Source organism: Xiphophorus hellerii, chromosome 15 (genome assembly GCF_003331165.1).
Source record: "Xiphophorus hellerii strain 12219 chromosome 15, Xiphophorus_hellerii-4.1, whole genome shotgun sequence".
Taxonomy (NCBI): Eukaryota; Metazoa; Chordata; class Actinopteri; order Cyprinodontiformes; family Poeciliidae; genus Xiphophorus; species Xiphophorus hellerii.
Genome location: NC_045686.1, coordinates 25,538,468 through 25,564,892, shown reverse-complemented (window position 1 = coordinate 25,564,892; position 26,425 = coordinate 25,538,468). Strand labels below are relative to the sequence as shown.

The 26,425-nt window shown below is 39.5% G+C and overlaps 1 protein-coding gene and 1 long non-coding RNA gene across 3 annotated transcripts; one reads left to right on the top strand and one right to left on the bottom strand.

Annotated features, from left to right (window-relative positions):
- Window positions 1–13,724: 13,724 nt before the first annotated feature.
- Window positions 13,725–18,412, bottom strand: LOC116734622 (uncharacterized). Its single transcript, XM_032586110.1, has 3 exons — window positions 17,574–18,412; window positions 17,068–17,144; window positions 13,725–16,911 (listed from the first exon to the last, which is right to left on the bottom strand). The coding sequence occupies exons 2-3, from the start codon at window positions 17,133–17,135 to the stop codon at window positions 13,725–13,727; spliced, it is 3,255 nt and encodes a 1,084-aa protein (XP_032442001.1). The 5' UTR covers window positions 17,136–17,144; window positions 17,574–18,412.
- Window positions 18,413–18,422: 10 nt separating this feature from the next.
- Window positions 18,423–20,556, top strand: LOC116733645 (uncharacterized). Of its 2 annotated transcripts, XR_004342068.1 has the most exons (3): window positions 18,423–18,556; window positions 19,780–19,966; window positions 20,034–20,556. It is a non-coding gene; the product is annotated as an uncharacterized LOC116733645 (long non-coding RNA). The 2 variants fall into 2 exon arrangements; XR_004342067.1 differs by lacking the exon at window positions 18,423–18,556 and having other exon boundaries at window positions 19,730–19,966.
- Window positions 20,557–26,425: the final 5,869 nt, after the last annotated feature.

Below are 26,425 nucleotides of genomic sequence, written 5' to 3'. Positions count from 1 at the left end.
ACAACATTTAGAGAGTAAAATAATGGAATGTGTTGATTAGTCCAAGTAGAAATGTTTGAACAGCAGAGCGTTCATTCGTTCACCTTGGATGAGATACAGTGTGCCAGAGAGTTCTTTGGAGTGAGTGGGGAATGTGGAAGTTAAGTACAAATGGAGGAATAATGTATTGAACCACATCATCAAAATGCCATTACCAATTAATGCCTATTAGTACCTATTACTTAGGCACGTTTGTGCATATAAGTTGCACATTTAAAGAATGGAGAGGATTTGTATTCATGAAAGCACATTCACGGCTCGACTGAATGATGACTGTCTTGAATTGTCAGAGGCTCCAGCTGCACAGGTAACGCACGATTTCTTTAAACCTTTGAGCCCTAGAGCCCCTTGAAACAAGTGCTATCACTGGGGGAAGTTGTGCGCAGAGCGATAGAATAGACTGTCCAGCTAATCTGAAGGCTTATAAACCATCCACATGTCCTAGCAGATCAATATGGTCTCTGAACACACGCTCTCTCCGAATCCATCCGTCTTCCGGCAGTGCCAAAGTTGACATCGTTCCACTATTACGCAGACCTTTGTACAGCTACTTATGTCTATGTGTCATTGTCTACACTCCCTAAGAATAATTTGTCCTGGTCTGTTTGGAGTTAATCTGCTGATCCAACCCCGTTTTCTTTTTCAGAGAGAATAAAGCTGCCCTACAAACAACATACATTTCATGCACTTCAGCACACAAACCCATGAGCATTTACACGTACAACAAATAGTTTATTTAGTTTTAAGAGATGATTTCCGATTTTATTGTATTTATATTTCTCTGTGTGTATGTGGGTGTGTGCGGGCAATTTAACATTTCAAATATATACATATGTAAAAAGCCTAAATGTGCGGCAAACTAATGGTGCTAGAGGGCCGCACTGGGTTAACTCGGGGAATTTCATCTGTCCGTGTATCAATCGACTCCAGGCCACCTCTTGTTCTGTCACAATTATAGGTTTATTCCATTTTGATTATCATGCTTCAAACTTTACAAGGACTCTGACACAGACTGACTGAGCCAAACAATGCACAAGTGCCGCTTCCTCATACACACAAAGCCAGCAGGTCAGTAACATTCCCATTCATACTTGATGACAGCCACGCCCACATCGACACACCCACCACCCAGGTGTCAAAGCCGCCTGCTCCTATCATATCAATAATTACTTATTTCATTCATATGGCTCTTACAGAGCCTCAGTGAAAACTTGTTTATTATTATTAACTCTTCGGTGCAAAAAACTGATTGAAACGCTATTTATTCACTGCATGTTTATGTCTGTATAAGGTTGAGATGGAACTTTACATGGAAACTGCCCTTTAAACCATTCAGACTTCCAGCACAACAGAGACACAATCAAAATGGTCAGATGATTTATTACCCTGCGATAATAACTCAGAAATAGTCCAAATAGTTTGGATGTATTTTTATTTCTTTCCTACTTCCTACTAGTTTCTGTTTATATCATAGGTTTGTGGTGCAAGAAAAAGATATAAAACTTCAGATATTTCACAAAGAGATATTAACATTCATGGGATAATTTACATAACCAATATTAAAGCAGAAAGTACGGCAGTCCTTTAAGAAAGGCTTACAGTATTCTATCATGCCGCATGAACTGATCAGTACAGTATTGCAAGAAAACGCAAAATCGGAAGGGAATGCAAAAAAATTGCGAGGGGAAGCAATATTTGAAATTGTCTCCGGAGTTTTTGTCAACACCGTCAGACATAAAAAGAATGTAAAACAAAAATCAGCCATTATTGAGGGGCATCAAAAATTCTAGAAATTCTAATTTAAAAACCTTTTGATCAATTCACTAGAAATAGCCCAAAATGAATTATGTTTTTAACCAGTTGCGGCATAATTATGTTGTCTGACTATGCTGTACATACAGAAACAGATGTAACATTTTTCAAAAGTCTGTTTTTCTGACCTTCCAATAAAAATATTTCATACATCACCTCATATCAGTATCAGGAGGTGATTGTTGAATAACTGTGACTCTGATGCTCAGGTTTGCTTAGCTCTGTGTCTGCAGTGTTGCTGTCCTTCTCCGTTCTGTCTCATATCAACCTGTCCACTCTAAAACACTCACAAACATTTTCACATTTGCCTTGTATGCAGTCTCTCTGTTGCTGCTCACTCAGGGATGCACATATTCCTACTCACATCTATACTATTGCAAGAGTTTACACTTCCATGGACATGGTGAGTACCGGGTGGATGTTTTAAAAAGGCTCCTATATTTGTTGTCTGTCACCGTAACGTCAACATCTGAAGGCCACAATGGTTTGTGTCGGGTCCCTCCAGACAGTGTTGCTGGCCTTGATATTTCCTATGTTGCAGTAACATTTAATTGCCAAACAAAGAACAATTACGTATTTTACTGACAGTGTCACCATAAAATTCCAGCATGTTCTACATGTAACAGTAAAGCACATACGCAAAAAAACTGACCTTACAGCGCAACCAAACAGACTTTAGCATGTATGCTATGGATATGGAAGATATGGAATCTCACAGCTTACAATAAATTAATCACAAGTTGATTGTCGGGTAACACTGTCTGTAGTGACTTACCTTTGAAAAAAAGTAGTGCGTCGAGTCTTCCGGTACCATTTAGGTTTCATGTAGTGTTTTGTCCACCAAGTTTAAATCCACATGTAACGCTTGTCTCCCTCGAGTATTCAGTTTTTCTTTCCCAGTTCATCTCTGTACAAACAACACTATATACAGGCTGCCTCAGAAACACTGCAAACACTGGCTCTTGGGAAATTTCAGAATATCAGTACAGTCCCCCTTTCTAATATTAAATCAAGTCTTCTTGAGAAATAACCCTATTCAGAAACAGGGTCCTAGTTTATTTGCGTGATTGTTATAAATAATTTGTAGCAGAAGCATAAACATAGGGTCTTTAAGTTATAGTGCACAAGTACAGCTGCTGGAAAACTGAAGTAAAATGGTGAGGTTTCAGTACTACGTATACACACAGTCAGAAAATTTAGTTGCATGATTTTAAGCTGGAAGAAGTGGAAAATTATATTACTGAAAATATTAGTTTTTTAGAGCAGAATGATGACAAAGGGCTGGAACAACTATGTTAGATAAAACTAAACTGTGACTAATGATCCTCTGAGTCAATGTATGTACTTTGATATTCTAATTTATTGAGACATGCTACAAAACAAAAATTATATGGTGACAATGACTTGATTGAACGGGGTTATGTTGACATATAGGGTGTTTTTATCGGCTTGAAGTTGCTTTTTCTACTCCGCTGGTGAAAGTGTCACCAAATACTGAGATCCTTGAAAAGCCGTGTGAGCTCAGTTTGCAGTTTGTTAGTGATCTTTACAGCATGTGAAGTGGCTGCTGTCTCTCAGTATTCTTGCTTGTCCTTGTGTGTCGATACTAAATCACAGTGGCATGGTGCACCTTAGCTTCAAGGAGATTGTGTTACCTTCCAGGAGATGACGCAAGATTAATGGGCTGCTTTTGTTGGGAAATGCATCTGTGTGAATTCTTGGGGAAAGTAAGAAGAGAAGGGACCCTTGCTAATATATCTTGTGAGTGAAAGAGGGCCAGGGAGATGGTGTGGTGCAGAGCAGAGTCATGATTTAATGTCAACAACCTAGCTGTGTTTACTCAAATGCCTTTAGGAGAGAGAGTGCTGGGCAGGGATTGTAGGTAGGGACTGGGATACAGACACAATGAGGTAATAAAATCTGTAAATACAGATGATGAAGAGGAAGAAGAAGGAGGAGAAGAAAAGAATGCTTGTATACACCCTGAGCATGCAAAATGATAATAAAGTCAGTCTAAGTCTAAGTCTTGTATCTGTTGTACCACTCAGTGAGTAACAGTTACCCATCTTTTTCATCTTCATGCAGGAAATAAAAAACAGGCAACAAATGTAAAAAATTACGGAGCAAAGAAATTCCGCACCTGCTTAGTCATAGTGCATAAGGGCAGCTCTGGATCATGTGGTGTTGGTAGTGATTGTAAGATCACCTGGTAACTTCAGTGAGTGGGTGATGGAGGAAGTCTACCTTTTGCTGACTGCTTTAAGCTTGAATAATATTTGTCTTTGATCACTATTGAAACCTGCGGATCTGTTTTTAATGCTGCCTTTTGGATACCGATGTCTGTTATTCACTGATATTCTGCCTTGGATTATTGATGATATTGATGAAAACAAAACCAGCTTGGATTTACGTTTTAATCAGCTGGTGAGTTAACAATGATTCCCCTATTCAGCTGCTCGGCGACTTTGTTTGGCAGTCGCTAATATTACTGTAAGTGTGGATGTGAATACAAAGGTCCTAGATTTTCATTACTGGATGTTTTAGATGTCAAAAAGCTTTTAAATGTAACAGTCATCCATTTACAGAAATTTCTCCTGAACCAAATTGCGATGGCAGAAGATAAACTGAGTTTTCAGAACCATTTTGAATGAACGCTTGGTAACCCTAGTGAGTCACAAGCAGTCTAAATGGTAAAGTTCATATATTTTTTGGCAGACAGATGTCCATTTTTAGACTAATGGAACAAACAATCAAGGTCAAAGGAAGATGGATATATCAGCAGCAAATCTTTATTGTATTTTTGTGCTAAACCGTTCAGTGATTTATAAACTAACAACAGTATTTTAAAGTCTATTCTCTGAGCTATAGGGAGCCAATGTAATGACTTTAGAACTGGTGTGATGTGATCTACCTCCCTGGTTTTAGTGAGAACCTTAGCCGCAGTGTTTTGGATCAGCTGCTGCTGTCTGATTTTTTTAGGCAGTCCTGTAAAGACACTGTTGCAATAAACAATGCGACTAAAGATAAACACACAGATGAGTTTCTCTAGTTTCTGCTAAGATGTTAGTTCTTTAATCCTGGAAATATTCTTCAGGTGATAGAAGGCCGACTTTGTAAGTGTCTTTATGTGGCTCTGAAGGTTCAGGTCAGAGTCCATCACTACTCCCAGATTTTGGGCCTGATGCATAGTTTCTAGCTGTCTAGCTGTGCGTTGACTCTAGATCGTTTCTCTTTAGATCCAAAGATAATAACTTCAGTTTTGTTTCTGTTTAGCTGGAGAAAGTTATCGCACATCCACACATTTATTTGTTCTAATCATCAGTGCTTGGATGGGTTGTGAGTCACCTGGTGACATCATCATGTAGAGCTGTGTATTATCTTCATAGTTATGGTAGCTAATCGTACTTTCTGTTATAACTCGAGCAAGACGTAGCATATAGACACTGATTGAGAAGGGTCATAAGATTGACCCTTAGGGTACCTCACATGTGACTTCTGTCTCTGTTCTTTTTGTAAGAGTTGTATCAGTTGACTACTGGATTAGAGTCCTACCCAACTTTCCAGTTTTTTCACTAATATGTCATGGTCCGCTGACCATGACATATTAGTGTTAAAAGCTGCGCTGAGGTCCAACAGAACCAGCAGTATGGTTCTTCCATAGTCTGTGTTTATATGACTGTTATTGAATACTTTGACGAAGGCAGTACTGTAGTGTGGTAACCATGAAAACCAGACTGAAAGACATCAAAGCGTTTGGTTATAGTTAGGAAGATATTTAACTGTTGAAACAGATTTTTCAATAATTTTGCTGGGGATGGGCCTGTAATCCTGAAGCAGTGATTTGTCCAGATTGTTCTTTTTCATCAGCAATTTGATAACTGCTTGTTTTTAAAGCCTGAGGGAAAACATCTGATGAAAAGGATGAGTTTACTATTTGAATCAGAACAGAGGGAATGACAGGCAGGACTTTCTTAAGGAAGGTTGTGGGTAGGACAGGAGTTTAATTGATTTATCATTTAAAATTTGATTTATAATTTCTTTTAAGCTTTATAGTTGAATCGTTGAAACAGTAGGTCATGCTTAGTAAATTGCTTCATTGTGACATCTACATTCAAATTAATCTCAATTTTTTCAGTTTTTTCATCAAAAGAATTCAGATGAATAAGAATTATCCCATTCTCAGTTCTGTTACCATTTTCAACATCATATTACAGTTATACTATTTATATAGTATATCTCTACTCATATTATTCTCCTGTTTAGGTATGTGTCATACCTAAGCAGGAGGATATGTAAATACCTTTGTGGTTTTCTCAGAATGATTCTGAAGCCTCCAGTGCTGGATAGCAAAGAACATCATCAATTCAATATTATGATTTGTCTATATCACAATATCCACATAAAAAAAGTTACAAGTGACACGTTTTATTGGTAAATTACGCATTTCCTTTTACAAGACTGTATGACGAGATCCCAGCTACAGTGACGAAAAGCCCTAAACTCTGTCATCAGAAGACGCATGACAGTTATTCAATAAGATAACAGCAAGGGCTGTTACAGATTTTACTGGGAAGGGATTTTCATTGAAGCTGCGGCACATAAATCTGGACAAACTGCTCGCTCCGCCTATTGGGATGACACAAATCACCCTCTCGTTAGGATCAATAAAGTAAAACACAATGCTGCAAAAGCACAAGAGCAAACTGTGAGACTCTGGAGGATTCAATAGCCCCAAAGAATGTGTGGGAATTGGGAGCTCAGGTTAGAGGAGCACTTCAGTCTCACCAACTCTGCCATGAAATAGTGAGGGAAAGAGCCATTGACCCATGATCCAGGCTGAAAAAGAATTCACTTGTTCCCATAATGCCCACCTTCCATGTTGGCAGAAAGCAGGCAAATATGTGGCTTGAAGTCAGGAGAATGTTTTAAGAGGGATGATGAGGAGTGGGAAGGTTTGTCCGGCTCATAGCGGTCTCCAGCCACTGCGCAGAATGATGAACAGCCTCCTCCTCAAAAACTGCGCGCCACTTCCTTATCCAAACACAAGCTATCAGATAAACACAAACACGGCTGCATCTTGTAAAATGAATCTGAGACAAATTACCTAGCTCATTAGGCAGCTGAGGTGAAGCTACCGAAAACATTGCAGAGTTAGGGAGGGTTTGTTCAGCTCTTGTTTGTTTACCGGATACAGCCTGCTCATTTGCATCCTCCTCTCCAAGTGCAGGAAGGCTGAAGAAGATACTCCTTTCTTTTGTTAAAAGGGAGTTTGTTCAGCTTTTTAGGTAGCATCTGCTCTATGTAATTCTAATGCTCTTTCTGCAATCTGATGCAGGGAGCATATGGAAGCAAATCAGTTGTTATTATTGTTATCATTCTATAGACACCTGCATGCAAAGCATTTAGCTTTGAAATTCTGTTGCAAGTAAATGGATTTCAAAGGACTTTACCCAATAGCGTTTCCAAAAGGCCTAAAGCACACTGCCAAAGTTTTAACAGACTGATGAGGCCGATAGTGTTGCATGTTCTATCACTAATGGGGTAAACACAATCGCTACCAAAGTACACTGTGCCTTTAAAATATGCCAATTAGCTCACCCCTCTTAGTTAAGAGACATTAGCTCTTACAATGTCTTGTGTGCTTTTGAATTCTAATATCAGAAGATTAAAAGTTTTAATGTAGATGTAATGTGTAGGTTCTTGGAGGATGTTTGATGTTTTCACACCAAAGATGAATTTGTTAAAACATGGTGATTTAGTGAAAGAAGTCATTAATGTTTCATCTTGTTGCCAAGAACAGGAAGGTTGTGTTATTTACTCTGAGGGCAACAACTGTAACTTGGTACACGTTTGCTATAGAGCACACAGACCTGAAAGACAACTGACTTTGACAGGAAATAAGTACTAGGAATGTAAGCTCTGGTGTGAGAATTGAACCGTTTAGGTTGATTTCTGTGTTAAGAGTGCCTTCTCATGTGTTAAATTGGCCTACTCCCAATCTCCCAAGTCTTTTCTGTGATCCCCCCCTTATAACCCCAACCCTCTGACCCCCCTAACCCCTTTTCACTTCAAGCAGCTCCATGCTTTTGGTCATGTAATAATCATCCTCAATGTTCCATTTGATGGGAGCATCCCTCTCCTTGAAGGCCCCAAAGGCCTTCAAAGAGAGGGAGCCACATTTCCAGTCTAATGCTGCCCCGCAGTAACTCATCTATGGATGAATTGAGCTTCTTTTCTCTGACATTTTTCTCTAAACTCCTTTTTGATGATCTGGTGTCTCAATCCAAAACACCAATCCTAGTTTCACTCACTCACACGCATGCACAGCCCGCCTGGTGCAGGTTTTCTCTCTTCCTCAGATCTATCTAATGGCATGTGTTACAAACCTACACTAGCAGGCCTTTCAAAGGGGCGGGAGATGGGGAGGGAGGTTGTCCGGGTTGGAAATCTGATGGCTCTGGGATATTTTTAGAGCTGCACTATAAGAAAAATTGTTGGAAGAGATGAGTGAAAAAAGGTTAAGAGCTGACAGCTCAAATGCACTGCAAAAATGTTTACAGTCTTTGCCAGTAGGAAGTCACAATAAATAAAGAAGGAATCCATCACCAAGCTATAATTCCTGTGTTTCAGTAAAAGCCTATGAATTTTAAAACATTGTAAAAGAACTATACAGCTCTCCAGAAAGAGGTAATAATTTATAAGAAAGGTGATGGAATGGACTTTCCATGTAGTGTAAATACATCTGTGTATGCTGTCACTACTGAGAACTATAAAAAGAAAAGCTATATTCAGCAGAGATGATTGGATAATAGCCTGTTTTAAAAAAGCCTGCATCAATTATTGCTGCTGCACCTCACGACAACCTTTATGTTTCTATAATTATATCTCCAATGAGCTTTATTACCTCCTGCCAAACTAGGAGATACAGGCAGGTCTTGCCTCTATTCAGGAACATCTGACAAAGACATCAACTTGTGACAGTCGAACAAAGAACAAAGAAGTAGGCAAAAGAATAAATCAGTCATTGTAAATATTGACTCTCCATCACAGTTGCAAATTATCTGCAAAACTCAAAAAGTGACAGCAACTAATCCTCTCATTTCAGTAACTAAACTCACATCTTATTAAAATTTGTTTTGAACTGTTCAAAAATTTTGTGGTAGCCTAGGAAAATTTTCTTTTAGAGCAGCAGTTCTCAACCCTGGTCCTCAGGGACCACTGTCCTGCATGCTTGGCTGTCTCCCTGCTGCTGCACATCTTACTTAAATGAATGGGTGATTAATTTAAGTAATCAACAATTCACAGGCTTGATGACTGCAGAGAAAGTCATGCACATCAAAAACATGCAGGAGAGTGGTACTTGAGGACCAGAGTTGGAAACCACTGCTTAGAGGGTCAAATATGTAAAAATACATGCAGGTGGTTCTAAAGCAAACGGCAGGTACATAATAATGTGACAGAGGTATCAAGGTACACTTTTGAATGAATAATTTATTTATTATATTTACTCACCTAATCCACCACCCAGTCTCATTTCATGAGACCACAAAGCGGCAATGCCAATAGAAGTGAATGTACAGGGTGCTGTGGTGGCGCAGGGGCAAAGCACAAACCACATATTGAGGCCTTAGTCCTTGTGGCGGTGGTTGTAGGTTCCATTCCCGGCCTGGCGACATGTCTCTCCCTATCTCATTACCCTCTTTCCTGTTGGAACTACTTTCAAATAAAGGCCACTAGAGCCAATAAAACCTTAAAAAAACATTTACAAGTGAATTTTCACCTTCAAAAACATGGTTCTTTATCTGAACCATGTTTTTCCATGGTTCAGACAAAGATAGTGTCTAGGTCTACAACATGTTTTGTTGAAAATATATAGAAGAATGCTAACAAAGATTTTAATAGATTTCAAAGGGGGGAGATCTTAGAAGTAATAGTATGGTGAGCTTTCATACTGAAGATCAGAGATTTGTTTCTCCACCACATAATTAAGATTTCTATAGAAAACAATTCTGAATAAGCAGTCAGTAAACTTATTGGAGACAATGGGACAAAGGCTGCCTCTGACAGGTTTGTCAGCATGCCTGAGGAAATCACACTACAAAGCACTACACTCACTGGCCACTTTATTAGGTACACCTTCCAACTGCTCATTAAAACAAATGTGGAATTAGCAAATTACATGGCAGCAACTCAATGCATTTAGGCATGTAGACAGGGTCAAGATGATCTGTTCCACGTCAAGCCTTTCAGAATAGAGAAGAAAGGTGATTCAAGGGATTCTGAATATGGCATGGTTGTTGGTGCCAGATGGGCTGGTCTGAGTAGTTCATAAACTGCTGATGTACTGGGATTTTCACACATTACCGTCTCTAGGGTTTAGAAAAAATGGTCAGAAAAAAAATAAAATCCAGTAAGCAGCAGTTCTCTTTGCACACATGCCTTGTTGATGTCAGAGGTCAGAGAAGAATGGCCAGACTGGTTCGAGCTGATAGAACGGCAACAGTACCTCAAATAACCACTCATGACAACCGAGGTATGCAGTGTGCGTCTCTGAACACACAACACATCAAATCTTGAGGCTACAGCAGCAGAAGACCACACCGGCAGCCACTGCTGTCAGCTAAGAACAGGAAACTGAGGCTACAATTCACACAGGCTCACCAAAATCGGACAATAGAAGACTGGGAAATCGAAAATATTCCATAAAATAGAATATTTCTGAAAAGTTATTTTTCAGTAATTCCATCACCAAGTGAAAAACTAATTATAGATTAATTAGGGTGACTGATGTTTTAATATGTTCATATCTTTTAGTATGCTTAATACTTGATAAAAGTTTATTTTCAAAAGTACTATTAATCTGACAAGCCTCATCAGGAAGTAAATTCTAATTTAGTGAAGAAGACTGTATGGGATTCACATTTAAGTCTTGGCCTTATTCATAGCACAAAAAAGACCTTGGGGTCACATATCTGTGGGTGCATCAGCCCTTTTACCCCCATCATCCTCTTCCTTACAATACATCCCCATCTTGCAACAGAGTTACACCCTTGATGTGAGCATTTTGAGGGTAACAGTTATGGGTTCCTGGACTGCTTAGTGAGTAGGATCAATTGGAATGCTTGTGTGATTGAAATGATCTTTTTCTCTTTCAATAAAGTGCCACAAGGTGACATTTGTTGTGAATTGACACTATATAAATAAACCAAACTGAATTGAATAGACAATCCCAAGTCATATGCATTTACTTTTTAAATATTTTCTACTTAATATTTATTTCTTTTCTTTTCCTTAATTTTGCTGATGGACTCCCATTTGGTTTTCCAGACTGTCTGAAAACATTGCTGGTGATTTGAACATTTCAATTAAGTAAATCTGAAAATGAAACAACTCATCTCTCATACCTAAACACTGTAAAATAGTAATGTATTATTAGGACTTACTGTACGTCAATGTTTTTGTTAGATTTGTCTTTTATTTTTTCAAAACGGTTTATTTGCTCTAAGGTGTGTCTGATTTTTTTTTTATGAGCCATTCCAGTTCTTTTTACAGTGGAATCTTTTGTACAGATACTCTAAGAACTTCCAATGAAATTTGACAGGCAAGTCACTTTAATTTACACTCTGAATCATCTGTAAAAACAAAAACTTAAATCGTTTTCTCTATTTTCTGTGCTTGAAACTTCTGTGAGGGTTCAGGTATTTCACTAAAGTGGTTTACAAGCTTAGAAGGCAGATAGGACTAAGTGGAGATGAACAAAAAGATTTAGTGAGACAGGACGGCCTGCTCCTCTTGTGTACATTTTCTGCAGTTCTGTTAGAGAGGAACTTAATGCTGGAATGCAACACCCTCCTTTGGTGCTATGTTTATTTTCAGATATGACTGGGCATGGAAAAGCTGGAATGTCAGACTCTCCAGGGGAGCGTCTTAGAATAATTTGAGGAGAAAGCTGGATTTCATTTAGGAAAAGTTTACAGGAGAGATGAGGTTAGGAGGTCACCAGAGGATGTATTATCCATTAAAGGGGAATTACAACTGTTACACTTATTAGCAAACAATAGGGATTCCTTGACTGAATCTAGCAGCCAGAGAAACCTAATAGTGAGGAGCCATGCAGGTTCTTTTCATGCACCACGACTGGATATGAACATGGTTGCCTCAAAAAGAGCAACAGCTAAGGATGAGAGGATGAAATGGACCATTTTAATTGAATATTGGGTCTGCAGCGCAACACACTTTACCTTTTTCAATCATTCACAGATGACTTATGATCTAGAGTTTTCCATAGTTTCCTTCTACATTTTTAAATTGCTTCTTTCACTTTGTGTTCTCACTTTGCTCCAAGTCAGCCTCCCCACCCCACCAGGGTAAATATTAATTGCAGTCCTCAGGATGATCACTTGTCATCCTGGCAACAACAAAAAATGTTGCCATTCTTTTACACATATTGTTTTCCTGAAGGACTGTGTGTGTTGGCGACGACAGAATGAGTTCCTCACATAGACTAAGGTCTTCCTTGGGAGGTGAGGGAATATTTTTTATGTCCTCTCAGTTGCATAAACACAAATTCAGGGTCACATAAGTAAAGAGCTAAATATATACCTGATATAATGTTGATATAAAAATAACAGCCAAAAGTTTTGACCTTCAGTAAACCTGCTTTGAACTTTATCTACTCCAATCGCTTCTTTTTTTTTTTTTCTTTTAAGGAGAGTTTGCTTTTAGCCTGTGTGGGAGATTAAAGGGTCACAGAGGTCAAGGAGTTTGTGATATCACCGGGATGAAATGTGCCTAATGAAACCTCCCCTGCTGGGGTGGCCTGAGAAACACACATACACACTGCACAGACTAACCAAGGGAGATAACGGCAGGTTGATATTGATGCCCAAGCATTTGCATAAAACTGCATGCAGATGTTTCCTCTTCCTGTTGTTTCTGTTAATAAGAATCTGATTTTATGTTTGATTCAAATATTTAGAAGAATAACATCAAACAAATAAAGATAACTTCAAAACTATAGAGGAAAAATATCCTCTATTCTCTAAACACCATAGACTCTTCAAGTTGGTCACTAGCAAAAATAAAGCAAGTTTGAAACGCTGAATTGAAGACGAAACAGAATCAGTATATGAAACAGGTTTGTAAAGAGTCTGGGGTCCTCTGACAGATTAGCAGGTGGATGGATGGAACCATACTGTTACTGCATTTTCCATGTTTCTCCAGAAGCTCATTCATTTATTTTTAGTCACACTAATTACTGCAACAGTGTCTTCACATGTCTGCCTAAAAAATCCAGCTAGTCCAGAAAGCTGCTGCTTACATTGTCACTGTCAAGTTTTTAGTCTCTACAAAACACCTTAGCTTCTGCCCAAACTTGACAAGGCTTGCTCCCATCAAAGAAATCCCAGACCAACTCTTCTCAGTGTCATCTTTTTATTTTATTTCTCTTTTCTTTTCATCACTGTTCTTTCCAATACATGACACCTGAGCAGGTTGAAAACCTACAAACACACAAAGTACAAATTACTTTTCAAGTCATCAAAAGAAAATAAACAAAATGAACTACTTCATAAATCCATTTTGTAAAGCCAGCAAGGTCCTCTGAATACAGATTTAAAGTTCAGTTCCTACCAGTGGTGTTTCTGCAGGAGCTTGAAGATGAGGTCTTTGTTTGTAGAGATTATCTCAAACACAGGTGTGCTGAGTTGCTTTATAGGTCCCTGAAGGCCTGAGTGGGAGAGACAGGTGTGCTTGATTTTCTGTGAGCCATGTGCCAGCTGGGTGGAGATGGTATTGCACTCATACAAATACACCATTTGCTGTTTACCTTGACACCTCCCACTTGAGCTCCTGGTTTCTTGAACCCAAGGAGATCACACCTCTCTCTTTTCACCAGATCTTATCCTAACAGGATTTTCTTGTTCTTCTATCGGCAATAACACAACAATGCGTCTTACATCTCTGTGAAGTATTGTTGAGGGTATCTTCATTTGAAGTTTCTTCCTCATCTTCCTCGTTTGTCCTCCAGCTCTCACAAGTGGTACAGGGTAACTTGGATAAGTTCGTACATATACATCTCTTACAATCCCCTTCCCGTCACTGTTTACACTGATCACTCTGCCAAGTTTGTACTGACTTCTTAAAGCATTTTGGTCTGCAAGCCAAATAATGTCTCCGACAGCAACATTTCGCTTCTTTGAATGCCATTTACTTCTGACAAACAAATTTGGTCCAGCTAGTTGACTCCATTTTCTCCAGAATCTGTCCACTTCTGTTTGAATGAACTTTAATCTCTTGAGTGGATAACTTTTAAAGTCAAATCCACAGTTATCACTTTTTAGATCAGTTCTTCCAAGCAGCAGAGAGTTTGGTGTGATGTAGCTTATGCAATCTTCTCGACTTTGAGTTCTTGCATCTATTGGTCTTTCATTAGCCAGATTAGCTGCCATATACAGGAATGTTTGAAATTCACTCCATGTAAAAACTCCATCTGATCCTAGATTGTGCAATGCTTGCTTGACTATCTTTACAGCTGCTTCTGCTGCCCCATTCCTATGGGGGGAGTCTGCAGGGTGTATTTTCCAGCTCCATTCAGTTCCATGTTCCAAAGCTTCATGTTGAATTTGCTCTTTGTTTAGTCGGTCCAAAAACAGATAAAGATCAACCAGGACAGGTTTAGCTCCAATAAAGTTTTTTCCGCCATCTGACCATAACTTCCTTGGATGTCCTCTTAAGGCTGTAAATCTTTGGTATGCTAACAAAAAGCCTTCACTTGACTGATCGCTTACAAGATCTGTGTGAATAGCTCTAGATGACATGCAACAGAAGATGATGCCCCACACTTTCAGTTTAACTCTTTTCCGGGCCTCATCCCTCACTTCATAAGGTCCAAATAGATCAATAGTAGTAAACTCAAATGGTCTGGCAGGCAGTGTTCGTTCTGGTGGAAGATCACCCATTATCTGTTCACATCTTTTTGCCCTGATTTTCCGGCACGTCACACAGTTATCCACAACTTTTTTAGCCAATCTTCTGCCTCTCACCACCCATGCTTTTTTCCTCATCTGCAGTAATGTTCCAGCAATGCCTTCATGATTTACTTCATGAGCTTCAAGAGCAACCAATATGGATACCCATGAGTCATAAGGTAAAATGGGAACAGCTCTTTTGTCTTCATTAAAGGATTGAATACAACCCCCACATACCTGAAGTCCAGAATCTTGTTCTTTAAACACAACTAGTCTGTTTAAAGTTGTGTCATGGAATGAGGTATTCTCTTGTGCAGCCAGAAAAACCTCTCTCAGTGCATTCTCACACTCTTTAACACTAAGCCCGGGATGGATGGTTGATTGTTTGATGTCTGTTGAAATTTTTACTTTCACTTTTCTGCCACTATGGTGACTTTCTAAAGTGAGTTTCCAGTTTTCAACAGCTCTTCTCACCCATGCAATAACTCTGACTAGTTTAGAAAGACTGCTGTATCTTCTCTCTTGAATTAACTGCTTGGCAATGAATGTAAGAGGTGAGATTTTGAGCTCCCTGTCCCTTTCTTTACACTTTGTAGCTTTTAGAGCATTCTTTGTCACCTCCTCATCACACAATTTTTCTTTAGTTTGCTTAGACTGTGCTCTAGTTATTACTGCTGAGAAAGCTTTTCTTTGGAGTTTTTCAACCCCTTCCTTTGCACTTATAGCAATGTCTTTGGCAGATCTTTTCGGCCACTGGTCAATAGGTTGCAACAAAAATTTTGGTCCATTTTGCCACTGTGAGTCCTCTTGGAGGTGCTCAGGACATGCTCCTCTTGATGTAATGTCTGCAACATTTAGCTCACCTGGAATCCACCACCAATCTGCGACAGGCCCAGTTTTCTGTATTTCACCAATTCTGTTAGCAAAGAAAGTTTGGTACCCATAGCTGTCACGCTGAATGGCTCCTAGCACAGTTTGGCTGTCTAGAAGATGGTACCAGCCTCCAATTTCCATCCTACTGTGCTTTTCAACATACTTCCTCAGACGAGCTGCAAACACAGCACCACAAATTTCTGCTTTTACAGGTTCTCCTTTCTGGTCGAGTGGAGTAAGTTTTGCTTTGGATTCTACAAGTCTCACTTGGATCCCTTGCTCTGTCTCCCATCTGAAGTATAGAACTGCCCCATAACTTTTGTCACTCCCATCAGAGAAAGTTATTCCAATGGGCTTTCTAATCCAACTGATTGGTGTTAAACTCCTGTGAAATTTAATTTGGCCCAGGCGAACATACTCCTGGAACAATTCAATGGCTTCATTTCTTAGCCCATCAGAAAGTGGTTGATCCCAAGTATCACCTGCTTTGCCTGCAGTTCTGGTTTCTTGAAAAGCCTTTCTCACTAGAATGGCTCCTTTTTGTTTGGTGGGTGTGACTAGCCCAATGGGATCAAAAAGACTAGCTACTTGGCTAAGGAGTTCTCTCCTAGTGAGAGGATTTGGAGTATTTACTCTCACTTCTCCTTCTTCTAGGTTTTGTCCCATCTTCATTTTTTTCCTCCTTTTTGAGAAGTTGATTGATGTCATCACATATAATTTATCCTCCTCCACCAGATATCCCACTCCCAAAGCCTTATTATCATCCTCTTTCAACTGATTAGGGAGTGTAAGGATTTTGTCTCTGCTAGGTAAGGACATGTTTTGCCTCCCACTTTGACCTGATAGGACCCATGGTTTCAAACAGAATCCCCCAGCTTGTAAGATCTCTTCCACCTTCTTAATGTGTTTATGCAAAAGTTCTGGGTCATTGTCAGATGTTAAAATATCATCGACATAACAGTCTTCTTCCAGGATCCTACGCTCCTCTTTACAGCTGTCAAACATGGGCAGTTTTGCCGTCTCTCGCATTGCTACTTGGGCAATACATCCAGCAGGTCGATCCCCAATGTTAACTCTGGTAATGGCAAACTCACCGATCCCCTCTTCTGAGCCGTCTCTCCAGAGGAACCTGTGTAGATGTCTCTCCAGGTCCTCTAGCCAAACAGAGTTATACATTTTTTTAATGTCTCCCAGGGCAGCATGCAGTCCCCTTCTGAACCTGAGTAGAACAGCACGAATGGGATTTAAAACATCAGGACCTTTCAGCAGAATATCATTCATACTTAGACCTTCAAATCTTTGACTGCTGTTCCATACTAAACGCACAGGAGTGGTCACAGAATGAGGATTTGGCGCCACCTGATGGTTTACATACCATACTGGTCCTTTCCAGTTGTTTAGAGTGTCTTCTGTTAGTTTTATTGCTGCTTTTCTCTCCACCATTTCATGCACCTGGTTTGCATAGACAGTTTTCCATTCAGGCTCTTTATTTAATCGTCTTTCTGTTCTTAAGAAAGTTGATTCAACACTTTTCCTGTTATTGGGAAGACAAGCGGGTTCTACAATCCAAGGATACTTTGCATCCCAGTGGGGAGCATCACTGTGGTTATCTGCTTGCACATAGGTAAGACCTTGTTTAATTATTTCAAGTTCTTTCTCCTCCATTAATGTCATATCTTTCCCACCTGGTTGACATTTCCCACAGCGACATCCACCACACTTTGGTTCACAAGCTGCTCCTATGCTCTCCCACTTCCACCAATCAATGAGCTCTTTATTGGTAGTTGTGTTTTTGCTTTCTGCTTAACTTCTTCGAAACTGCAGACTTCTTTATACTTTACAGCAGCAATGCGCATAGAACGAGCAAAGTGCGTTTCTGACCTGTGTGCTGCCACGTCGACGTCTTCACAAAGATCCGGATGAGCTCCTCCCACGGTCATACCGAGTGGACTGTTCCACAGGACCAGGTCTCCAACAACCTTGACTCTTTGAGGGGCCAGTCTGCCTTCTCTGTGGCTTATTAGCAGCTCAATGGTATCTGGTCTTTTAAGGTCTTCCAGGCCAACATCTGGGAAAAACTTTTGCAGCTGCAGCGGTTGAATGACTTTATGCACTTTAGCAATTTCACTAAGTCCATAACAAATGAGTTGGTGAGCTTTCACTGTCCCTTTGGGGGTCTTAACTCTCACTCTTAACAGGTATCTCTTTGTTCTAACTTTGACTGACATTCCCCCAACACCATGAACAACTAATGTTATGTTTTCACCTTCTAGGCTCAACCTTTTAGCTGCTTGATGAGTAATGTAATTAGTATCAGAAGCCAAGTCAATCAAAGTGCCTATTTTCTGGCCTGCGTTCGTAGTGACTTCCAATAGCATTAGAATGACAGGTTGCTCTTTTAGTCCATATGACTCCATAAGCCCAGAGGCTTCACACTTTGTGTTTTTTGTTGAAGCAGTCACATTTGAAAAGGCTTTTCTGCATTCTTCTGCTAGTTCTGGTGAAAGTCCAGCTATGAATTTTTCCTGCTCTTCTGTCAGTCTATTTTCCCTTCTTGGTTTAACAGTCTCAACCTTTGTAAGCTCACCCTTTGGGCAAAGGAGGAAATGGTGATCTGAAAAGCTTCTTTTCTTACAATCTTTATTTCTACAAAGGTAAGTATTGATGCAATCAGCATCTCCATGCTTTCTCAAACACCTTTTACATGTGTCCAACGTCTTTACAATTGTAGCAGCATAAATGGTACGCTGCCACTTTAAGATCAATTTCAGCTGCTGCATATAAGCAGGTCTCTACCTGCCACATGACTACTTGCGTCATGACGTCAACTCATTTTGCTTAGTTTGTTTGCTGAGCTGTGCTGGGTAAGCGTGGCTGTTTCTTTGTTTGTCAGCTTTTATTAGTGATGGTGAGATGAAGCCTCATGAGGCATTGAACCACTTGAGCCAACTGGTTCGAGAAAGGGTTCATTTCTTGAGGCTTCATGTGCACACGAAACCACCTACTGGCCAGGTGTATAATCACAGCCAGCTGTATCTTAACACGTGTGATGCATTGAATTTTTGTCTATTATGGCTCTTGGGAATGACTTCACAAAAGGTGTAGGACGAAATCATTTGTCTACATAAATTATGTATACACATATGTGTATAATAAAATATTGTTTGAATGTATCCTCTGTGTGTAATTATTCCCAAAATAGTAGTGTCATGTGATATGGCATGTTGTGTAATAAAGTTTTTCTGTGACTCTAGAAAAATGGCCTGGGCTTCATCAGGCAGAGGACAGTGAAAGTGCTTGTGGAACTAGGGAGGGGGTAGTGAATAGGCTAATGCTTGTGTAACTTGGATGATTTCATGCATTTTTATTAAGAAACAACAATTTCTCCACAGTTTTTGGTTTCAAACGATTTCTCTTTTTTGACACTACATGGATGAGGTGTTATTATTGTACCCCAACTCCTTGGAGCACAATAAACACCTCACCTTTACAGAAAATAAGAAACAGTGAAAAATACAGTTCCTCATAAGCAAACATAATGCATCTGCAAATGTTCAGTTCACCTTACCTTGTTAGGGCTTATCAAATCAAAATGTTCCCACATAGGGGAAATCCTCCTCTTTCTCACCGGTTCCATCCTACTCCTATCCTGTCCTCGCGCTCCTAAATCTCCTATCTATCTATCTCTCTCCTAAACTCTCCAAACACCAAACTAACTGTCTCAAACTAAATAACCACTATCCAAACTCTGCTATCCAAACTATCAAAACTCTATCCACTCTCTCAACTGACCGCAACTCGCCTACAACAACCCACATTTTGAATGGAGCCTGTGGGGTTTCTAAAGCTGTCAAACCCCGCGCCAACATCTGAGCCACTTCCCGAAGCAGTCACGTGGTACAGCCAGGCAGCGAGGCTTCGGACGTCATCGTTTCCGGCTCCTCCCCTAAATGAAGCAAGCCTCGATACGCGCTTTACGGAAACGTCCCCCTCCATTACTCGACACACGCCTCGGAGCCTCGGCACATCACGTAACATCACTAGCTTTTATCATAGCCATTAATGCAAGCTGGTTTGATTTGTTTAGCCTCCATTGCTGTGCCTCCAACTCCTGGACCAATTTGTTCGGTTGTTTGCTGCCGGTAAGGTAAGCGCTAGCATGGCTAGGTAACATCCGTCTCATGTAAACGAAGCCTTTATGTAGTATTCTGTTACAGCTGCGCTCCGTAGGTGAACTTGTGGATCTGTTAATCTGGCCGTGTGGTAATTTACAGGTAAGCAGCTACCATAAGTCATAGTTTTTATCAGCAGTTGTATTAATAATCGACTTTATTTTTTTAGCCTCCTGCCGAGTCCCTGACAACTATTCTATTTGGATGTACACTCGCTGCTGTTTTGCCTACGATGAATTGTTTTAAAGGATTTGTATGAACTTTCCCCCGCTGCCGGGAGCATCGATGGCACTACGAACAGGATAAAAAGCAATATTGTAGTGCTATTGTATCACTGTTTTACTCGTATTGTTTCATTTTTTTGTCTTTCTTTTAGGGACTGAGGCTTCTGTGGTGGCGGTGGTGACCCCTGGTGGCGGTGTCTTGTCTCGTGTGTTTTGTGGAACACCCCTTTTTTTTGTGTGTATGTTTGCCGTGTCTTTGTAGTGTCCAGGGTGATCCCTTTTCTTCACTGGATGTTGCCCCTTTCCTCACTACTCTCCCCCCACTGGTAAGCCTCAGTTTCCTTTGACATTTAAACATTTTATAATCAACTTTATTAAAAATGCATTCACTGTTTTAACTATTCGATTTCAGGTTATTGTTAAATTAAACAACCTATTAAAGTTTAATAAATTTTTTGTAGAATTGTCTGAATCTTGTCTCATTTCCTGTAGAACGTACCTGTGTCCTTATTATTATTCTATTTTCCTGGAGTTATTCCAGGTGGCGTTGTCCGTTTCCCTTATCTTAAACTTTAACATCTTACATTTGGGTTTCCTAATAAAGAAAATCCACCCCCAGGCTGCCACACAATGTTGAGCTTTTCAGGTAAATTCATTGCTTTGAACTGTTTGCAGAAGAATATTTTATCTCCATGTCTTGCGTCTCCACACACAATACAGACATAATTCTTTCTTGTGGATCGAGTAAAAGCATGTCGTTTCTCAAACTTCTTCTCAACCTTTTCACTCACTCCAAGTTGCTCCAATTTCTCTAGAACTTCCTCCTGTGTTTTTAAAAATTTGAGAAGACTATCAAAATGGTTATCTGGTGTAACTGCATTGGCAGGATTAACCATAAAAACTAGCCAGTCTCTCTTTATAACATCAGGTAGTTTACTCTCTAGAGATTTAATAACCAGAGGATTTTTCATTGCTCCAATGTTACCTAACTCTATTAAGTCAGCTAGAGCCTTTTCAATTGCTTGAATAAGATCTATCACTTTCCTTGGCTGGTTTGCTTTCAGGGGTGGAGTCTTCTCAAGCTCTTCAATAATTTCTAAAGCAATGCTTAACTTGTCGCCATACCTATTTTCCATCACTCGGAACATATCTGCAGCAGTATCATAAGCAGACAGATGTAATTTATTACAGATTCTTTCATCCACACTATCCAACAACTGAAACTTTTTCACTTCCACTGAGCCACTTGGTTCTCCCTGCTTCTGCAGGCTTTCCCAGTCTTTTCTCCATCTGTGAAAGTTTCTTTTACAGCCATGAAATTTTGGTAGACAAATGGGTCTAATCTTTACACTGGGTGCAGGTTGAGCTCGTATAGAAAAAGACGTAAGGTCTGATTGCGCATCATCTGATTTCTTCTTCTCCTCTGCAATTGTTTGTGCTATAGCAAACTGTGATTTTCTTCTTTGAAGTTTATTTTTCATCAATTTCATTTGTTTTACTCTGTCTTCTAAATTGTCCCTTTCTTCTACTGGAATCCACATTTCCCAGGTCAAAAAACTTTTAATAGATTCCTGGATCACATTCTCCACAAAGGACAGCTGCACTTCATATGCACTTTTGTTCACAGTTAAAACTTTTATGTCAGAAGCATCATTACATGCCTTCTCAGCCTCTTGAATTGCAGTATAGAGTTCATCCTGACCATATTTTTTCCACAAATTATGTGTGACTTCTTCTAACCTTAATTCACAGTCATTAATAGTCTTTTCCAAATCAGTTTTTTGCTGTTTATCAAGTTCATCAGCTTCATCTCCCACCTCTGCCAATAGTCCAGCTTTGTAATCATCATTTGAGTCACTTACATGTCTGGCATCAGAAGTTAGCTTTTTAAACTCCTCTCGTAGTTCCATCTCTGTCATGTTGGAAGCTTTTCTGCTCAGGAAGTTTGCTTGCTTGGTGAAGGAAGACTTTGCCATGGTGCGATCCAGCTTTAATTGTTTCACTGACTTTCCAAACATTTCTTCAGCCATTGTGGACTGTATAGATGAGATGACCTGATGTTCCTCCTTGAGTTGATTCGTCAAAGCTCTTTCCTCAGGTCTTCTCTTTCATCTGATCTTCAAATTGGTTTCCAACTGGTTCCCAATTGGTTCGAACTGGTTTCCAGTGGTTTTCAAGTTTTTAGTCTCTACAAAACACCTTAGCTTCTGCCCAAACTTGACAAGGCTTGCTCCCATCAAAGAAATCCCAGACCAACTCTTCTCAGTGTCATCTTTTTATTTTATTTCTCTTTTCTTTTCATCACTGTTCTTTCCAATACATGACACCTGAGCAGGTTGAAAACCTACAAACACACAAAGTACAAATTACTTTTTAAGTCATCAAAAGAAAATAAACAAAATGAACTACTTCATAAATCCATTTTGTAAAGCCAGCAAGGTCCTCTGAATACAGATTTAAAGTTCAGTTCCTACCAGTGGTGTTTCTGCAGGAGCTTGAAGATGAGGTCTTTGTTTGTAGAGATTATCTCAAACACAGGTGTGCTGAGTTGCTTTATAGGTCCCTGAAGGCCTGAGTGGGAGAGACGGGTGTGCTTGATTTTCTGTGAGCCATGTGCCAGCTGGGTGGAGATGGTATTGCACTCATACAAATACACCATTTGCTGTTTACCTTGACAGTCACTAAAACCAGGAAGATAGAGTACATGACCCCAGTTCTAAAGTCCTTCCACTGCAAGAATAAACTTTAAAATATTGTTGTTAGTCACTGAACAGCTTAGCACCTATTAAGGAGGAAAGTTAATAGGTTAGCTTAAATTTTGGAAAAAGCATGGCTCTCCTTTTCCTCCTGGATGCCCGGGTCCCGAGTGGATGTTGTCACAGCCGGCAAGGAAACGGCAAGGCACGATGACGTCACAGAAATACAAAGTTTAATTCAATAGAAAACACCGTATGAATTTAACAAGAAAACTTCAGAGTACACAAAAGTACATTTCTTTACCTGAGACAAAAGAATTAAAAGAATAAGAACAAAGGCGCCTTTGGAGACAGCTGATGCATAAAAGCAAAACAGGGCAGATGTCTGAATTTTTATTATTGAGCATTCCTTTTTCTAGTGAAGGCGTTTCTCTTTGTTAATATATGCAAATAGGGCGTACCTCTGTTTTGACCAACCAAGAGCTACCTTGGAAAAAACTTAGACCTTCCCCTGAGTTTTAATGACAAATATCAAGAGTCATTTTAGTTATTAAAATTATAAGTTATTTTCACAAAACCTATCTTGCTCCTCTGCAGTCAGCTTCTCCAAAGATTTGAATCTTTACCTTATCACAAACAATAATGAGATAGAAGTCTTTTTCATCCTGTAAAACATAACATTCAAACCATTCCCTTTTGGGTTCCAATATTGTCATAGTTAGTACATTTTCAAATACATTTCCATTTACTAGATTAGTATTTGTCTCTTGGGTAATATACTTTAATCTAACACACTATTGCTATTAATATTAAGAGGTATATCAGAAATTAAACTAAGTGTTTTCCAAGATTCCTAAGTTGTGGTCAACTCCAGATGCAACTCTGAACTCCTGAGAAACCCCCGACCTCTGACCTGCGAGCCGGGGAAGATATTCTTTATGGCCTCCTAATTTAAAACCTTTCAAGAGCTTTGTGTTTTATGGCTGGTCTAAATTACAGCCTTGCCAAAAGAATGTTTATCTGTGAACTCCTGCCTTGCATCTGCTTTTGTCCAAATGGAATGTTGGTCTACTTAAACGCACATGGCATTAGCTTAACTATATTAAACCATCAAAAATAGCCATGATTCCTTAACACACCACAATATATTAAAGATCTGCTGTTGTTGTATCAACCTTCCAGACCTCTGGTTCTTCTGCTTCTGGTCTGTTCTTCATCACCAGAACCAGAACCAATGTTTGGTTCAGCTTCTATGCACCACTAATCTGGAACAAACTAAAAAAACTGCAAAACACTTGAAATACTGACTTCCTTTAAATCAAAACTGCCTCTGATTCTCAATAGCTGGAACATTAATCAGTATATTTGATGCATGTCTGATGATTCATCTTGATGAGTTTGATTATGGCATTTGACAAAATTTAATGTTTATTACTTGTTTCATAATTGGTGTACTTCATAGATGGGGACAATAATGTGTTCCCTTTATTTACTGTTGGATTAGAAATTCTTATCAACCAAAGAAAATGAACTAAAGGACACAGAAATGAACCAACTCAAACAACCCAAGATCCTGACATTTGGAGGTAAAATCTCAATAAATATGTGACAGTTGTTTATGTGAAACCACATTCAGAGCATAACGATGTTACACATTTTTTCTGCTTCTTGTTCAAACTGCAAAGATAAAACCAATATTTCCCATCAGCCGAAGTGATGCTGAAAGCCAATACCGTGTCCTGACCTCATGATAAGGACCAGCTGTCAGCAGCTATGAAAACAACGCCTAACTGGCACATGGTCAGGAGGCAGATTAACTCAAGAAAAATTTGCTCTTCAACACAATGGATACAGTGTGATGTGATATTATTGATCCCTTGAGAGTTCCTGTCTTTTCCCTTCCACAGGGAGGTCGGAGGTCAGGGTCGGCGCCAGAGTGGTACCCTCAGAGGCAGAGAAAACACAGGAACACTTAAGCAAGGCATCATTGTGTTTTTCTTACACTTTAGAGGCAAAAGTGTAATGAACTGTGTGTGCTCCCCCAGACAGAAGTCTCACTGGTGATGGAGTAGACGGATTGCTGTGACAGGCTACATTACTTCAGTGTAATTTAACACAGTGGCATCTTTTAATGTGTTGAATCTCTGCTAAGTGATGAAATGCATGAAAGGAGAGTTCAGAGGCAGACAGTTCAAAACAATAAAAAGCTCTCAGTAATCTAAAAAGGAAGCAAGAGCTTCTAGTCTCGCTCTATAAATGTAAACAGAATCTGTGTCTTGCTTTATTCTCTAATCTGAGTCATAAAGTATTATTATTTGAATGTCTTTTAAAAACATTTCAACAAATCATAGACAACATTGACGAGGTTATTACATTGATGAAGGAAAATAGCTGTCATGATAAAAGCAAATAACTATGCATGCCCAACTGTCTAACAGTCTAACTTACAACATTCTGCTCCAGTTTTCAGGAAATGTATTTCTGTTGGTCATGTGGTTCTGTTATGTCACTTTAAAAAAATGCATTTTATTTAAATGTTTGTTCATCCAGGAAGTCCCTTGACAACATCTCTGACCTGGCCATGACAGCTCACCAACACAAGCATCAGAGTCTTCATCACACAGATTTGTGGCCAGTATGGTCTCACAGTCTGTCTTTGGCACAAGGGGGAGCAAGCAACTCAAAAACCCAAGGAGCAAAGCATATCGCTGTCATCACAGTTTAATACAAATTTTCTCATATTAAGAACATTTTTTGTATTTTTCTTAATACAAAGAAAAATAACTTTAGTGGTGACCCAATAAAACAATTATTTTCTTTATCCCCAATAAAATCCAGGACTCAATAACTGTCTTTAAAAGTCACCAGTTAGGGCCACTTGTGGTAACCGGACCCACAGGTTGGGCCCCGCTTACTACGCTACTTTTGGTGGAGGCGATACGTCTGTTGCACTTTCTTTTGTTGACTCACAGTTGACTCCTGAAGCACTGCTTCACTCCTAGGTGTGCCACGCCCCTTTCAGCCCAATCCAGGTAAAGGAAAGAAGCAGGAAAACGCCAGCATCCCCCACCAAGACTTTTTGTTTGAGGATATGTTTCCTTGCGGTAATCACTGATCAAAAAGGAGCGTTACTTACAGGCACGGACAAAGGTTCCCCACTGCCCTAATTCCCCGTACTGAGCTGTCTGTCTTCCTTCTGGTATTCTACGACTAGAGTGCGGAAAAATCTGACCTTGGAATTCAATGAACCACAAAAAAATCATTTGAAAAGATAAAAAGTGAGAGAATCTGCCTGTATCAGAGGTATTTTTCTTAAAGGGCTGCTTACAATGGTAAGTAACAGCCTGTAATAAAAATCTCAGATACTGTGAAGGTATGTCTACTCCGTCTTGTTTTAACCACTGCTTTCTTTTTGAAATATTAAGATCCAAGTTCTGGGATCTAGCAAAGTACAAATGAACAATATTCTGATAAGCAATATTTAAGATCTAAATATGTAACTGTCTACACTGAAGCAGACTGTGTGTAAGCCTAGTCATAAGAGTATTTCATATTGATTCAGGCTGACTTATTAACTCTTCACATAGTCATTAATTACAGCCCGCATGAATGCAGCTTCACTGATCTGCAGCAGCTATGGA